This window comes from Phyllobates terribilis, unplaced genomic scaffold (assembly GCF_046119375.1).
Source record: "Phyllobates terribilis strain yellow unplaced genomic scaffold, ASM4611937v1 Scaffold_3__8_contigs__length_932513732, whole genome shotgun sequence".
NCBI lineage: Eukaryota > Metazoa > Chordata > Amphibia > Anura > Dendrobatidae > Phyllobates > Phyllobates terribilis.
The window spans coordinates 18,888,588-18,907,575 of record NW_027362763.1 but is presented as its reverse complement, the minus strand read 5'-3'; the positions used below and the strand labels follow the sequence as shown (position 1 = coordinate 18,907,575).

Genomic DNA, 18,988 nt, shown 5'->3' with positions numbered 1-18,988 from the left:
TTACAACCTAGTAATCCAAGAATACCGATTTTTCATGCTTTACCAAAAACGCACAAGGAGCAGTTTCCACCCCCTGTAAGACCTATAGTGTCAGGTATAGGTTGACTGCTGGAGAGATTGGGTTCATGGTTGGATGATAGGTTACAACCATTGGTAGTGATATCACCCAGCTATTTGAGGGACAGTAAGCACGTTCTAACCATCATGAATGATGTGACATGGAGTAAGAATCTAACATGGATGACCTGTGATGTCAGAGCTTTATATTCCTGCATTCCGCACAGTTCGGCCATTCAAGCATTAACAGAACAACTAAATGCGAATTCTAATTACTCTGATGAGATGAAGGATACATTCTTGATGTTACTCTTTTCTTGCTTCAAAATAATTACTTCAAGTTTTCCCATCAGTTTTCTGTACAGTGCCAGGGATGTTCCATGGGGGCAGGGCCGGCGTCAGCACCCGGCGCACCCGGGCAAATGCCGGGGCCCTGAGCAGGCAGAGGGGCCACTGGCGGTCGCGCACCCCGCTGGGCTATGGGCGGAGGAGAGCGGTGTCAGCGCCCGCCCTTCTCCGCCGCTTGCTCAGGGCCCCGGCAGCTGGATACTTACCTCTCCCCGTGCCCCCGCAGATCAGCTGTCTTCCTTCTCTGCGCTCCCTGTGACGTCTCAGGTCAGAGGGTTCGGTGACATCTTTACACCGCGCCATCACAGGGAGCGCTGAGCGGGAAGACGCCGACAACGCTGGAGTTCGGACCCGAGCAGCGGGCAGCAGGTAGCAGGTGAGGAGAAGGGAGGTGAGTATTTGATTTTTTTTTTTTTAATGTATGGAGGCATGGGGCATTATAAAGAGAGGGGGAGACATCCTGCATGGGGCATTATAAAGAGAGAGGGGGGCATCCTGCATGGGGCATTATAATGAGAGAGGGGGGGGCATCCTGCATGGGGCATTATAAAGAGAGAGGGGGGGGCATCCTGCATGGGGCATTATAAAGAGAGAGGGGGGGGGCATCCTGCATGGGGCATTATAAAGAGAGGGGGGGCATCCTGCATGGGGCATTATAAAGAGAGGGGGGGGCATCCTACATGGGGCATTATAAAGAGGGGGGGGGTGACATCCTGCATGGGGCATTATAAGGTGGGGAACAGCCTGCATGGGGCATTATCAAGGGGGGGGGGCAGCCTGCATAGTGCATTATGTGGGGGGGAACAGCCTGCATGGAGCTTTATAAGGGGGGGGGGCAGCCTGCATAGTGCATTATGTGGGGGGGAACAGCCTGCATGGAGCATTATAAGGGGGGGGGGCAGCCTGTATGGGGTATTATGTGGGGGGTAACAGCCTGCATGGAGCATTAAAAGGGGGGGGCCTGTATGGGGCATTATGTGGGGGGTAACAGCCTGCATGGAGCATTATAAGGGGGGGACAGCCTGTATGGGGCATTATGTGGGGGGTAACAGCCTGTATGGGGCATTATATGGGGGCCAGTATCCTGTATGGAGCGTTATAAGGGGACCGGTATCCTGTGTGGAGCGTTATATGGGGGCCAGTATTCCAAATGGAGCCTTATATGGGGGCCAGTATTCTGTATGGAGCCTTATATGGGGGCCAGTATTCCAAATGGAGCCTTATATGGGGGCCAGTATTCTGTATGGAGCCTTATATGGGGGTCAATATTCCGCATGGAGCCTTATATGGGGGCCAGTATTCCGCATGGAGCCTTATATGGGGGCCAGTATTCCGTATGGGGCCTTATATGGGGGCCAGTATTCCGTATGGGGCCTTATATGGGGGCCAGTATTCCGTATGGGGCCGTATATGGGGGCCAGTATTCCTTATGGGGCCTTATATGGGGGCCAGTATTCCTTATGGGGCCTTATATGGGGGCCAGTATTCCGTATGGGGCCTTATATGGGGGCCAGTATACTGTGCGGAGAAATTCACCGGTTTCTGAGCTATTGTGGAATTTACAATAGATATCACTCATGTAATGTAAGAAGTGAAATCTTTGCATTGTACTATATATATATATATATATATATATATATATATATATATATATATATCTGGTGGGAATGTAAATCCATTGATGCTATTTCTAACCCTTATTCAGACTACCCGCGGTATTACATGCGCTTCATAGATGATATTTTAATTGTTTGCAGCGGACAGGAGAGGGACATTCTCGGGTTTGAAAATTATTTAAACACTAATGAATTGAATTTATCCTTTACTATTGAAGCAAGAGAGGAAGAAATGTCCTTTTTAGATTTGAAACTAAAGGGTGATATTAATAACCATATGATGTACAATGTCCATTTTAGGACATGATCAGATATCAAAATCAAACATCAGAATGATGTCAGTTTGAGGCTAAATACCCTGTCTGAGAACTGATTCTGACAAGTGATTCTGATGACTGATTCTGACGAATGATTTTGATGAGTGATTCTGACGAATGATTCTGACGAGTGATTTTGACGAGCGATTTTGACGAGCGATTTTGACGAGCGATTCTGACGAGCGATTCTGACGAATGATTCTGACGAGTGACTTTTACAACTGTAATAATAATAATAATAATAATAAAAAAAAAAAGTAACTATTCACTGATGGCACTTGAACCCAAAATTCTGTGTCCCAAAACCAGTGCACCAACCACTAAGCTATTAATTTAGTTGTAAAAGCCTTGGAGTTCTATTTGGTTATATGATTTTCAGTGCAAACTTGTCTAAAACTCATTGGGACGTATGCACAGACTGCAAGCAAGCCAAATTCAAATGATGTGTGAGTCTGATGAGTGACTTTCTTCAAACATCAGAATCAGAATCACAATGACTTTTAGTCACCCTGAGTATTTTCATGGTTGATCTCATAAGACAAGAAAAGCTACTAGTTGCTATCACTTGACTGGATAGTGCAATGGTAAGGCATCAGCCTCTGGAACTACAGTGTTAGAGTTCAAATCCTGATAGGAAGAAGAATGACATTTTATCATTAGACCCCTTTAAGAAATTATGCAAATATAAAGTCACTTGTAAATAGATACAGTGCCTACAAGTAGTATTCAACCCCCTGCAGATTTAGCTGGTTTGATAAGATGCAAATAAGTTAGAGCCTTCAAACTGCATTCGAGAGGAGGTTTTATGAACAGAAGCATAAATCTTACAAACCAAAAAGTTATGTTGCTCAGTTGAATTTTATTAAATTTTAAACATAAAAGTGTGGGTCAATTATTATTCAACCCCTATGTTTAATATTTTGTGGAATAACCCTTGTTTGCAATTACAGCTAATAATCGTCTTTTATAAGACCTGATCAGGCTGGCACAGGTCTGTGGAGTTATCTTGGCCCACTCCTCCATGCAGATCTTCTCCAAGTTATCTAGGTTCTTTGGGTGTCTCATGTGGACTTTATTCTTGAGCTCCTTCCACAAGTTTTCAATTGGGTTAAGGTCAGGAGACTGACTAGGCCACTCCAACACCTTGACTTTTTCCCTCTTGAACCAGGCCTTGGTTTTCTTGGCTGTGTGCTTTGGGTCGTTGTCTTGTTGGAAGATGAAATTACGACCCATCTTAAGATCCTTGATGGAGGAGCGGAGGTTCTTGGCCAAAATCTCCAGGTAGGCCGTGCTATCCATCTTCCCATGGATGCGGACCAGATGGCCAGGCCCCTTGGCTGAGAAACAGCCCCACAGCATGATGCTGCCACTACCATGCTTGACTGTAGGGATGGTATTCTTGGGGTCATATGCAGTGCCATCCAGTCTCCAAACGTCACGTGTGTGGTTGGCACCAAAGATCTCGATCTTGGTCTCATCAGACCATAGAACCTTGAACCAGTCTGTCTCAGAGTCCTCCAAGTGATCATGAGCAAACTGTAGACGAGCCTTGACATGACGCTTTGAAAGTAAAGGTACCATACAGGCTCGTCTGGAACGGAGACCATTGCGGTGGAGTACGTTACTTATGGTATTGACTGAAACCAATGTCCCCACTGCCATGAGATCTTCCCGGAGCTCCTTCCTTGTTGTCCTTGGGTTAGCCTTGACTCTTCGGACAAGCCTGGCATCAGCACGGGAGGACACTTTCAAAGGCTGTCCAGGCCGTGGAAGACTAACAGTAGTTCCATAAGCCTTCCACTAACGGATGATGCTCCCAACAGTGGAGACAGGTAGGCCCAACTCCTTGGAAAGGGTTTTGTACCCCTTGCCTGCCTTGTGACCCTCCACGATCTTGTCTCTGATGGCCTTGGAATGCTCCTTTGTCTTTCCCATGTTGACGATGTCTGAGTGCTGTTCACAAGTTTGGGGAGGGTCTTAAATAGTCAGAAAAGGCTGGCAAAAGAGATCTTTAATCCACACATGTGAAGCTCATTATTCTTGGTGCCTGAACTACTTCTTAATACTTTAGGGGGACCAAACAGAATTCTTGTGGTTTGAGGGGTTGAATAATAAATGACACTCTGAATTAACTTTTAACGTTTTTAAAAAAAAAAAAAAAAAAAAAAATTTGCTGTAGTGCATTTCCCACTTCCAGGCTGATCTACAGTACAAATGTCACAATGCCAAGTTAATTCCGCATGTGTCAACCAGCTAAATCTGCAGGGGGTTGAATACTACTTGTAGGCACTGTATGTAGTAAATTATTGCCTCCCAATTTACTTTGGCTAAATAGACAGCGTGTTTGAAACTCTTAACACATCAGGATGACAATCAGAGTGTCAGATATTAAAAGTAAAACACCCCTGTAGTTTGTGTGCTACATAGTCATAATTAAAAAAATAAAATAAAATAATAATCTTATTTCTAACAAGATTTGAACTCTGACACTGTAATTTCAGAGACCAATACCTTACCATTGCGCTATCCAGTCAAATGATAGCAGCTGGCAGCTTTTCTTGTCTTATGAGATCAACCATGAAAATACTCAGTGACTAAAAGTCATTATGATTCTTATTCAGATGTTTGAAGAAAGTCACTCATCAGACTCACACATAAGAATCAAACATCATTTGAATTTGGCTTGCTTGCAGTCTGTGCATAAGTCCCAATGAGTTTTAGACAAGTTTGCACTGAACATCATATAACCAAATAGAACTCAAAGGGTTTTACAACTAAGTTAATATCTTAGCGGTTAGTGCACTGGCTTTGGGACACAAAATTTTGGGTTGAAGTCCCATCAGAGAACAGTTACTTTTTTTTATTATTATTATTACAGTTGTAAAAATCACTCGTCAGAATCACTCGTCAGAATCACTCGTCAGAATCACTCGTCAAAATCAGTTCTCAGACAGGGTATTTAGCCTCAAACTGGCATCATTCTGATGTTTGATTTTAATATCTGATCATGTCCTAAAATGGACACTGTAAGGGTGGAATGCAACCTTTTTCGTAAAAAAATAGCTGGTAATTCTATATTGCACGCCTTGAGCCAGCGCCCTAAACATGTTATTAGCAACATACCCACAGGAGAGTTCATAAAGGCACGCAGGTGTTGTACTGATGCCGCCAAATATGAACAGGAATGTCAAATCACTGAAGAAAGGCTAATAAATCGAGGGTATGATACTAAAACCATAGAAGCATCAAAAGATAAAGGGATCAATATTTAGCACAGAGATCCGAAAATGCAAATAGAATAAATAAATTCTCGAAAAAGTGATATTCTCAACCACATATAAGAAAAATTATTATAATGTTATTGGTGTTGTACGGAAATACTTGCCGTTGCTTTATACCGATAGTACTCTAAAGGAAATTTTGAAAAATGGATGCAAATTTGTTCCAAAGAGGTCACGCACTGTGGGGAACATTATTTCTCCTAGTGAATTTAGAAATAACGAACATAGAAAGAGGGGGAATTCTTGGTTGTCCACAAAAGGCTCATTTAGGTGTGGACAAAGGCAATGTGGCTTGTGTCCGTAAATGATCAATAACAACAAATAGGTAATTAATAATGAGGGACAGACATACCATCTAGTGACATTTATGAAATGCGGCAGTAATCATTGTGTATGTGATTCTCTGTACACAGTGTAATAAACAGTATGTCGGGTCCACAAGCCGCACTGTGAGAAAACGTTTGTCAGAACACATATACGATGTCCTGAATCCCACCAACCGTAGTTTATCATTACACATATACGATGTCCTGAATCCCACCAACCGTAGTTTATCATTACACATATACGATGTCCTGAATCCCACCACCCGCAGTTTATCAGAAAACATATACGATGTCCTGAATCCCACCACCCGTAGTTTATCAGAACACATATACGATGTCCTGAATCCCACTACCCGTAGTTTATCAGAACACATACACGATGTCCTGAATCCCACCACCCGCAGTTTATCATTACACATATACTATGTCCTGAATCCCACCACCCGTAGTTTATCAGAACACATAGACGATGTCCTGAATCCCACCACCCGTAGTTTATAAGAACACCTACGATGTCCTGAATCCCACCACCCGTAGTTTATCAGAAAACATATACGATGTCCTGAATCCCATCACCCGTAGTTTGTCAGAACACATATACGATGTCATGAATCCCACCACCCGGAGTTTGTCAGAACACATATACGATGTCCTGAATCCCACCACCCGCAGTTTATCATTACACATATACGATGTCCTGAATCCCACCACCCGTAGTTTATCAGAACACATAGACGATGTCCTGAATCCCACCACCCGCAGTTTATCAGAACACATATACGATGTCCTGAATCCCACCACCCGCAGTTTATCATTACACATATACGATGTCCTTAATCCCACCACCCGCAGTTTATCATTACAGATATACGATGGCCTGAATCCCAGCACCCGTAGTTTATCAGAACACATATACGATGTCCTGAATCCCACCACCCGTAGTTTATCATTACACATATACGATGTCCTGAATCCCACCACCCGTAGTTTATCAGAACACATACGATGTCCTGAATCCCACCACCCGTAGTTTATCATTACACATATACGATGTCCTGAATCCCACCACCCGTAGTTTATCAGAACACATACGATGTCCTGAATCCCATCACCCGTAGTTTGTCAGAACACATATACGATGTCATGAATCCCACCACCCGGAGTTTGTCAGAACACATATACGATGTCCTGAATCCCACCACCCGTAGTTTATCATTACACATATTCGATGTCCTGAATCCCACCACCCGTAGTTTATCAGAACACATATGCGATGTCCTGAATCCCACCACCCGTAGTTTATCATTGCACATATACGATGTCCTTAATCCCACCACCCGCAGTTTATCATTACAGATATACGATGGCCTGAATCCCACCACCCGTAGTTTATCAGAACACATATACGATGTCATGAATCCCACCACCTGCAGTTTATCATTACAGATATACGATGGCCTGAATCCCACCACCCGTAGTTTATCAGAACACATATACGATGTCCTGAATCCCACTACCCGTAGTTTATCAGAATACATATATGATGTCCTGAATCCCACCACCCGTAGTTTATCAGAATACATATACGATGTCCTGAATCCCACCACCCGTAGTTTATCAGAACACATATACGATGTCCTGAATCCCACCACCCGCAGTTTATCAGAACACATATACGATATCCTGAATCCCACCACCCGTAGTTTATCAGAACACATATACGATGTCCTGAATCCCACCACCCGTAGTTTATCAGAACACATATATAGGATGTCCTGAATCCCACTACCCGCAGTTTATCAGAACACATATACGATGTCCTGAATCCCACCACCCGTAGTTTATCAGAACACATATACGATGTCCTGAATCCCACCACCCGCAGTTTATCAGAACACATATACGATGTCCTGAATCACACCACCCGTAGTTTATCATTACACATATACGATGTCCTTAATCCCACCTCCCGTAGTTTATCAGAACACACATACGATGTCCTGAATCCCACCACCCGCAGTTTATCAGAACACATATACGATGTCCTGAATCCCACCACCCGCAGTTTATCAGAATACATATACGATGGCCTGAATCCCACCTCCCGTAGTTTATCATTACACATATACGATGTCCTGAATCCCACCACCCGCAGTTTATCATTACACATATACGATGTCCTGAATCCCACCACCCGCAGTTTATCAGAACACATATACGATGTCCTGAATCCCACCACCCGCAGTTTATCAGAACACATATACGATGGCCTGAATCCCACCTCCCGTAGTTTATCAGAACACATATACGATGTCCTGAATCCCATTACCCGTAGTTTATCAGAACACATATACGATGTCCTGAATCCCACCACCCGCAGTTTATCAGAACACATATACGATGTCCTGAATCCCACCACCCGCAGTTTATCAGAACACGTATACGATGTCCTGAATCCCACCACCCGTAGTTTATCATTACACATATACGATGTCCTGAATCCCACCACCCGTAGTTTATCAGAACACATATACGATGTCCTGAATCCCACCACCCGTAGTTTATCAGAACACATATACGATGTCCTGAATCCCACCACCCGTAGTTTATCAGAACACATATACGATGTCCTGAATCCCACCACCCGTAGTTTATCATTACACATATACGATGTCCTGAATCCACCACCCGTAGTTTATCAGAACACTTATACGATGTCCTGAATCCACCACCCGCAGTTTATCATTACACATATACGATGTCCTGAATCCCACCACCCGTAGTTTATCAGAACACATATACGATGTCCTGAATCCCACCACCCGCAGTTTATCATTACACATATACGATGTCCTGAATCCCACCACCCGCAGTTTATCATTACACATATACGATGTCCTGAATCCACCACCCGTAGTTTATCAGAACACATATACGATGTCCTGAATCCACCACCCGTAGTTTATCAGAACACATATACGATGTCCTGAATCCCACCACCCGCAGTTTATCATTACACATATACGATGTCCTGAATCCACCACCCGTAGTTTATCAGAACACATATACGATGTCCTGAATCCACCACCCGTAGTTTATCATTACACATATACGATGTCCTGAATCCCACCACCCGTAGATCCCACCACCCGCAGTTTGTCAGGAGCCTCCAGGCATTTCTTGCATGAACATGGAGGTAATATCGGCTGCTTATGTGTAAGTGCATTGGAAACTGTCCCTATATCTCATCGTGGTGGGGACAGGGTTAAATATGAGAAATGAATTCATGTATTTGTATTAATATTCCGGTTATTTCCACCTGCACTGTTTTACACCAGCTGATCTCCTGCTATATTCATTATAACTCTCTGTTTCTAGGTTGATACTATGTGACTTATATTTAGCGAGTTATATTTATGGAGTTTCTAATTGTTTGGCAACTTTCCACTTTTTTTTTTTTTCCCTTTTAAATAGAAACAGTCAGTTCATTTAGGGTTAAAACGGAGGTTTCTGAGACTCTGGACTCATGGGTAATTGAGCTTCTGAACAGGTGATGTCGGGGGGCGGCTGCTTTCTCCATATGCCTTAAAAGTTTTTCCATTTCTACATTGTATTATGCTATGAGTAAGGATCTACGTATTCGAAACGCGTCAGCCTCTGTACACTTTTATTTGCACCATGGTCTCATGGTTTTAATTTTTTCAAAATAAAGGCCCTTTTTTTTAAGTAAATTTCACGAGTTGCCGGATAACCACCTCTTTATTACTGTCCTAATGTCTCCCAGACGGGGATCTCTACAATCCAAGCACCGCACCTCATGAGAAAGTGGAGCGAGCAGGCTGACCCCGGTGAGATGAAAGATTGTTTCTACATTACTGTTGGGAGATTATACAGTATACACTGGAGGATTCTGGATGATGAGCAGAGAGGAGACTGCTGGGAGATTATACAGTATACACTGGAGGATTCTGGGTGATGAGCGGAGAGGAGACTGCTGGGAGATTACACAGTATACACTGGAGGATTCTGGGTGATGAGAGGAGAATGCTGGGAGATTATACACTGGAGGATTCTGGGTGATGAGCAGAGAGGAGACTGCTGGGAGATTATACAGTATACACTGGAGGATTCTGGGTGATGAGCGGAGAGGAGACTGCTGGGAGATTACACAGTATACACTGGAGGATTCTGGGTGATGAGCAGAGAGGAGACTGCTGGGAGATTATACAGTATACACTGGAGGATTCTGGGTGATGAGCGGAGACTGCTGGGAGATTATACAGTATACACTGGAGGATTCTGGGTGATGAGCAGAGAGGAGACTGCAGGGAGATTATACAGTATACACTGGAGGATTCTGGGTGATGAGAGGAGAATGCTGGGAGATTATGCACTGGAGGATTCTGGGTGATGAGCAGAGAGGAGACTGCTGGGAGATTATACAGTATACACTGGAGGATTCTGGGTGATGAGCGGAGAGGAGACTGCTGGGAGATTACACAGTATACACTGGAGGATTCTGGGTGATGAGCAGAGAGGAGACTGCTGGGAGATTATACAGTATACACTGGAGGATTCTGGGTGATGAGAGGAGACTGCTGGGAGATTATACAGTATACACTGGAGGATTCTGGGTGATGAGAGGAGAGGAGACTGCTGGGAGATTACACAGTATACACTGGAGGATTCTGGGTGATGAGCAGAGAGGAGACTGCTGGGAGATTATACAATATACACTGGAGGATTCTGGGTGATGAGGAGAGGAGACTGCTGGGAGATTATACAGTATACACTGGAGGATTCTGGGTGATGAGAGGAGACTGCTTGGAGATTATACAGTGTACACTGGAGGATTCTGGGTGATGAGAGGAGTCTGCTGGGAGATTATACAGTATACATTGGAGGATTCTGGGTGATGAGAGGAGAGGAGACTGCTGGGAGATTATACAGTATACACTGGAGGATTCTGGGTGATGAGAGGAGACTGCTGGGAGATTATACAGTATACACTGGAGGATTCTGAATTATGAGAGGAGACTGCTGGGAGATTATACAGTATACACTGGAGAATTCTGGGTGATGAGAGGAGACTGCTGGGAGATTATACAGTATACACTGGAGGATTCTGAGTGATGAGAGGAGACTGCTGGGAGATTATACAGTATACACTGGAGGATTCTGGGTGATGAGAGGAGACTGCTGGGAGATTATACAGTATACACTGGAGGATTCTGGGTAATGAGAGGAGAGGAGACTGCTGGGAGATTATACAGTATATACTGGAGGATTCTGGGTGATGAGCAGAGAGAAGACTGCTGGGAGATTATACAGTATACACTGGAGGATTCTGTCTGATGAGAGGAGAGGAGACTGCTGGGAGGTTATATATTATACACTGGAGGATTCTGGGTGATGTCGCTCTCGTTGGTTGTCAGGTTCCTCTTCGGTGTCAGGACGTCGCTCTCTATTTCTCCAGGGAGGAGTGGGATTATGTAGAAGGACACTGGGATCTGTACTCGGACATTGCTGTGGAGGAGCACCAGGATCTGTGCTCGGACGTTGCGGTGGAGGAGCACCGGTTTCTGTACTCGGACGTTGCGGTGGAGGAGCACCGGGATCTGTACTCGGACGTTGGGGTGGAGGAGCACCAGGATCTGTACTCGGACGTTGTGGTGGAGGAGCACCGGGATCTGTACTCGGACGTTGGGGTGGAGGAGCACCGGGATCTGTACTCGGACGTTGTGGTGGAGGAGCACCAGTTTCGTACATCACCAGGTAAGCGGAGACGTGTGTATTAGACATCATTACTGTGGGCACAGGCTGCACTGGGGTCTTGTTGGACCCTCTGTCTCGCCATGTACAGGGCATACACACAGGGGTACAATACCCGGTGATGTAGAAGATCCCGGTTTTGGGTCTTGTTCAGGTCCTACATCTGCAGTGTGTCAGTCTCGGGGTCGCTCGTCTCTATACATGGCAGAATGTGCACTTATCTGATCAGCGCCGCCTCGATCTGTTCATCGCGCACAGACTTGTAAACTTTAAAAGCAGAATAACTTGTATCTCTCTCTATGACTTGACCATTGCTTCTGTCTTCCTTTGGGACATGAAGCCTGGATCAGTGGATCTCTAGTCAGGTGGCTCTCCTGTTCATCCTCCTCATTCATCAAGAAAATGGAGCTACAAAGTCATAGTCCCAGTATTACTATATGAGCATATAAACCCCTACACCTAAAAAATGAGCATTACGGGCAGCTCAGGCTTCAGCTTCTATGTGAGGTCATAGATGGAGAAAAGGAGACTGCTTTCATGGCCGACCAGGAGTGTAAGGAGGGGGACATTCATGTCTGTTAGAAGGTCATCTAGATGCTACTCCCATCACCCCATGTAACAATCTCTTGTCCGTCTCTTTCCTACAGATGGACTCACTGTGAGAAATCCCCTGGAGAGATGTCCGGCTCCTCTGTGTTCCCAGGACTGTCCGGAGAGTCACCAGGTAGATGAAGCTGCGCCTCCACCACATCTATATGGGGGCACGCTCAGAGATTTGGGGGCTTCTGATAATGTGTCTGTTGTATTGTACTGAGCTGTTATACATGTGACATCAGGGTGGAGATCTGACTGATATTAAAGTGGAGGATGAAGAAAAGCAGATGATGGACGATCAGCCGTGTATGAGGGATGTGAAGGAGGAGACTCCAGGAGATGATACCGCAGGTATGTAATAATGGGGTCACCGGTGTCTTCTGGTGAATCTTCACCTTACTGCTACGTGACAGTTCTGTAAATTACACCTCAGATGAGCATTCGCACATGACTAATTACAGTGTTATGTATTTACCAAAATATAAGCCAAAATGCAGAAGCCAGGTTTGAAAAAGTAAGTAAACCCTGTGTGTGTGTACATGTGAGATGAATATATTATGAAGTAGCAGCCATGTGCTGTTAATCAAATGCCTTTGATTGTTCAGCATCAGTAAGTCTGTATGGGACATCCCTTCACAGTCTGATCTTTTGAGATGAATTTGCTAAGTTCTGAAAAATTGAAAAGAAAAAGAGCTTCTGCTCAGACTCTAAAGGTCTCAGTTAGCATGTTGTAACAAAGCTCTGTTTATAGCAAAGGGAATTTCGGAGGCGTTTCCGTGGATGATTGAAAAGACACCGCAGAGGGTTCGATGAAAACGTTTTGGTAGGCACTCGGATGCACCTGACGAAGGCTCCTTGAGAGCAGAAACGCTTTGTGCAATTTTATGTTAATCACTCTCGTTGTTGGAGTGGTTTTTAACTATAAATACATTTTTAATCATTCTCAGTCGCGTTTTAGAGTGGTCACCCGAGTACCTACCAAAACATTTTTCCCGAACCCTATGCGGTGTCTTTTCTATCATCCACGGGAGCGCATCCAAAATTCCCTTTGCTACAAACCCACGTGGAGGCCACTTGTTGGGCCAGGACAAGAAGTGCAACCACAGTTCTCGGATGAGCGGCAGACCGTTGGTGGGGACTCTGCAACAATATGAAATCCACAGCAGAGTTGTGCCTGGATCAGCACAACCATTATAGGCGAGCCTCTAAAAGCTACACTTTACACTTCCATATGTGATGTTATTTACTGCGCTCAGGTAGCACTCCTTTCTTTTCCCAGTTCTTTTCTTCGACTGCCCAGATCTTTCTGAAAGCTCTGTTTATGGTAGTCTGGTAGCTGTTAGCACTTAGCGGGTTCATGAAGGTCTCTGGCCTTCACCTTTTAACCCTTTAGCTTTATGTTAGCCTGGATGCAGGATGTAATAATGGCTGCAGAGCAGAATTATTTTTCTTAATTTATTACTATTTTTTTTGCCTCTCTGGTAGAGATATTAACTAATAAAAAACTCTTGTTAAGGTCAAGTAAATGTTATCAGATAGTTTTCACTAGAGGTGTGTACTTCTTCTCCCTGTATCATGCTGACCAATCATAAGCAGGCAGCAAAATTCAAAGGAAAAAAAAACTCACCCCCTTTCCTTGAGTTTGAGAAGATATTTCAGTGTGTGCAATGCAATGATACAGCCCTAATCTCCTGGTCTAACCTCCTGCATGATTAGACCGTGCTGGGACTAGAGCACAGCTGAGTTTAGCTGTGTCAGTTTACAGACCCTTCTGTCAGCTCTGCACCTCTCTCAGAACTGTCACCTTTGCTGTACTGCCCTCCCCCACACTGCCAGTTCAGAGATTTGTAAGTAATCACACTTATGTCTGTTGTGCTCACAGTAACTTGTAATGAGTCAGATCAGAGCAGGCTGTTCCTGTGTGAGACTTATGGCAGCCCGCTCTGCTCATATAATGACCATATCTGAAAAGTATTGCTATTTTTGAAGGCCTTCTTTTTGTTCCATGTTTTCCATACTGTCATAGAAAATATTAATAATCTCTCTCTTCTTCCAAACAACCCCCCCCTCCCATGTCTACAATCTGTCAGAGTAGAAGAGCTCACAATCTAAGGAGCTGTTGCTATGCAAATAGCAGTACAGGTCAGAGTTGGCAAACTCATTACCATACAAATGTAACCCTAGTAGTAGCATAGACCTGCATGAATAGAAATCTCAGCATATGGGCCAGAGGTTAAAACAAAGAGGAAACGGCTCGTTAAGCTTCAAAGGAATTCTATCACACTCAGTACAATAGCCAGATCATCATCATTTGCAAACTCCCTTTGCTCACCAATCTTGTATGCACCGACACGAAATATGGAATATCAGAAGTTCTATACTTCCGATAATAATGGGACACATAATTTTAGCGGCAGGGTTAACTAAGGAATAGTGTTGAGCGAGCATGCTCGACACTGCTCGGTACTCGCCTGAGCATCTCACTACTTGGAATGTTCAGTGAGCACCGAGCATTTTCGGGTTACTCGGGCGGGAGCTCGGGTCTCCACCCTGCATGTTTGGCAATCTTTACAGAGCCAATGAACATGCAGGGATTGCCAGTCAGTCACTGTAATGCCGCAGCCATGTTGTTTGTGGGCATTACAGTGATTGGCTGGCCGCACAGCGTCACCTCGAGTATTTGAAACCGGGCGACGCCTTCTTGGACACAGTCGCTCCTGATCACACGGTGTAGGGAGAGTGCTGCTGAGCTAGGGAGAGATGTATACTGCGAAATAGGTAGTGTAGGGTCTCTAAAGCCTGCGAAATCAAACCAACAGTCCTGGCAGGCTGTATAGGAGACGCAGTGGTTATACCAACAAACACTGCATTACAGTCCTGTGTGCTGCTTCTCAAATTGCTAGACTTAGCCCCAGGTCTCAGGGGCCAGGAAAAATCCTTTTTTTTTCATCTAAATCCTCTTTTTTTTTCCCCTCAGTCAGACTGTACAAATACCCATCTTATTAACCTTTTGGTATCCCTCACTCCCCCCCCCAAAAAAAAAAAAAAAATTGAATGTGTCTGTGAGTGTTCAGACACAAATATATCTGTTTAAAAGAGTCTGGTTTTGGCCCGATAACTAGAACTGTGGTTTTGCAGTTCCACGGTTCATATCTTTGTATTATCCACTTTTTTGCCTTTTTTCCATAAAAAAAAACAGTTTGAGTGTCTCGCTGACTGTTCAGACACAAATATATCTGCTTAAAAGATTCTGGTGTAGGCTAGAGAACTAGAACTGTGGTTTTCCTCTTCCACGGTTCAAATCTGGGTGTAATCCACCTTTTTGCATAAAAAAAAAACATTTTGAGTGTCTCACTGACTGTTCAGACACAAATATATCTGTTTAAAATATTCTGGTGTAGGCCAGAAAAATAGAACTGTGCTTTTCCTCTTCCACGGTTCTAATCTACTTTTTATTACCCTTTTGCCATTGATAGTGCGAGTGTAAGCTATTTTACTTCATTTACAATGGGCAAGGCGCGTGGCAAGGGACGTGGAACTGGACGTTCTGGTGATGGTGCGTGCAGAGAACGGGGCCGTGGCTAAGGTGAAAATGTGCCACAACCAACAGCCACATCTTCTCACTCCCACTTCTTGACCGAATTACTAGGGAAGCACAGAACAACACCACTATTGCCAACTGATCAGTGTGAACAGGTTATTAATTGGATAGCAGATAATACTTCCAGTCACCTGGGCACCACCACCTCCGGTCTGTCTTCCACACGGTCAAGTGTTAGTAGCCGTGAGTCTCGACCGCATACTCCTCCTCACCCTGATGCTCCTTCCTCCCACCATGCCGAGTGTCGTCAGACAGCAACTGATCCCACAGTTGGACACTCTGAAGAGCTGTTCACTGGTCCATTTCCATATTTGTGCCCCTCGCCTGCTCCGCTTGAAGTGGTGGAAGAGGAGATCCCATGTAGCGATGGCCAAATATTTGAACAGCCACGGCCACAGGAAGGCGACTCTGGCAATTTGTCACAAGAGGTGGACGATGACGAGACACAATTGCCACGAAGTGAGGAGGAGGACCATGATGCGGAAGTGGAAGAGGAGGAGGTGGTGGATGATCTAGTAATTGACCCAACGTGGCAGGAGGACACGCAGAGCGTGGCCAGCAGCACACAGGGGGAGGGAGGCAGAGTACCCCAACAGGCAGGAAGAAGCAGTGTGGTGGCTGTAGACAGAAGGCGGGCAACCGTTCCCCATAACACCAACACGAGGGACATTGCCAGTACAACCGGTAGGTCTTCCAGAGTCTGGAATCTTTTTAAAGACTCTGCTGATAACCCCAAAAAGGCCATTTGTACCACCTGCCATGCCAGCATCAGCAGGGGTGACAAAACTACCAGCCTGACCACCACCAGCATGATCAGGCACATGGCAGCAAAGCACCCGACTTTGTGGGGCGAACCCCAGGGTCCACGACCAGTGTCAGTTGGTGTCACCACTGCTTCTTCCGCTTTTGTTGCTTGTAAGAGAACCCCCTGTTGTGCGTGCAAGGAAATCCTCTGTCCATACTGCATGCAAAGATGCCAGCTCCTCTCAGTCTTCACTTGTTATGGCAGTTTCTCAAGAAACAGCATCAACGTCCACGTCCCACCGCAGCGTTCAATTGTTCATATTCCAGACCTTTGAACGAAAGCGCAAATTCGCAGCCAACGCCCCACAGGCCACAGTCCTAAATTCACACATTTCACGACAGCTTGCGTTGGAAATGCTGCCTTTTAGGCTGGTGGAGACAGAATCCTTCCGCAACCTTATGGCGGTGGCCGTCCCTCGGTACTCGGTCCCCAGCCGACACTATTTTGCCCGGTGTGCCATCCCCACACTACACAAGCACGTGTCCCAAAACATCTGCCATGCCCTCAACAACGCAGTTACTGGGAGAGTCCACTTGACAATGGACACGTGGACAAGTGCTTGTGGTCAGGGACGGTACATCTCCCTGATGCCACACTGGGTAAACATAGTGGAAGCCGTGACCCAGTCGGACCTTGGGACGGAACACATCCTCCCCACACCGAGGATTGCGGGCCCTATGTCAGTCAGAGTTGCCCCCACAGTGTACAGTGTCTTATTCCTGAGGTGGAGATGTCTACAAAAATGGGGCAGTACCAGAAGGCCCTGCAGAACTGTTAAAAAAATTCCCATCTGAACACGCTAGCGGCAGAGGTCATAGTTCTTTGACCAACCAAGGCGTACAGGCGAGACTGGACTCCAATCCAGCAGAGGCAGGGGAACACTGTCAACGTTCTGGGACAGTTTTCTGAGACCCGCCCAGCTTACAGGCCCTGAGGCGCGGGGTACTCTCACAAGGAGTGGAAAGTTTCAAAAGATGGTGAGGGAGTACCTTGCCGACCTTACCAGCGTCCTCCGTGATTCCTCTGTGCCTTTTAATTATTGGGTATCCAAGCTGGACACTTGGAATGAACTCGCTCTGTACACCTTGGAGGTCCTGGCCTGCCCTGCCGCTAGCGTGTTATCGGAGCGTGTTTTTAGTGCCGCTGGGGGAATTATAACTGATAAGCGCACTCGCCTGTCAACTGACAATGCTGACAAGCTGACCCTTATCAAAATGAACAAGGGCTGGATTGGGCCAGACTTCTCATCACCACCAAATGACAGCAGAGTAACATAAATTCAAATCCACTGTGTTGTTTCGGGAGGTGTATTCCCATGCACCGCTTCACACTCACACATGGGTATACGCTTCCTCATTTCGGCTGTTTTTGCTCTTCTCCTTGTCCTCAGCCTACACCACCACTATACCACCAGAGTGACCGTGGTCCGTGTTGCCAGCATTGCAAGTTCCTCCGTCCTAATTTTTGACAGCTTTTGCTTGGAAGGCATAGGCAAATACTATGGGAGACCCACTCCCCAATAATGGAAATAATGTTTTTAATATGCTGTACTGCATGGCTCTTGAAAGGGGCATTAAAACTGTCTTGTTAAGCTACTGTGACCTCCACCACTCTTCCAAGGGGCATTGATATTGTCTTTTTATTCCACTGCGACCTCCACCACTCTTCCAAGGGGCATTAAAACCGTCTTGTTAAGCTACTGTGACCTCCACATCTCTTTCAAGGGGCATTAAAACCGTCTTGTTAAGCTACTGTGACCTCCACGTCTCTTCGACGGGGCATTTATATTGTCTTTTTATTCCACTGCGACCTCCAGCACTCTTCCAAGGGGCATTAAAACCATCTTGTTAAGCTACTGCGACCTCCACCACTCTTCCAAGGGGCATTGATATTGTCTTTTTATTCCACTGTAACCTCCACCACTCTTCCAAGGGGCATTAAAACCATCTCGTTAAGCTACTGTGACCTCCACGTATCTTCCAAGGTGTTAGAAACCTCCTGTTAGTTTTTGCTATCTTGTGTTTTGCGGTCACGTGACCAGCTGCCTATCCGAGGAGGAGGAGAGCATTTTGCAGAAAGGAGTTGTGGTGGCGGCATTGGACTCCGATTTGGAGAATGGGATTCTGAATGCGCAAGATGATGCTCCATCTAACACTCCCCATGGGGGGTTGTTCATGCCTAGAGTCTTTAGGAGAGATTTGTTTGTGGAGTGTCATGAGTCTCGGTTGGCAGGTCATCCAGGAGTTTTGGAGACTAAGAGACTTATCAGTC

General features: G+C 45.4%; 1 protein-coding gene across 1 annotated transcript in view; it reads left to right on the top strand.

The window, feature by feature from the left end:
- Positions 1–18,988, top strand: part of LOC141257882 (uncharacterized) — an 88,427-nt gene that overhangs the window by 48,250 nt on the left and 21,189 nt on the right. Inside the window, exons 3-5 of the mRNA XM_073672890.1 lie at positions 11,381–11,720; positions 12,365–12,441; positions 12,554–12,662. Of these exons, the coding sequence (XP_073528991.1) occupies positions 11,381–11,720; positions 12,365–12,441; positions 12,554–12,662 (526 nt within the window). The remainder of the gene's footprint in view (positions 1–11,380; positions 11,721–12,364; positions 12,442–12,553; positions 12,663–18,988) is intronic.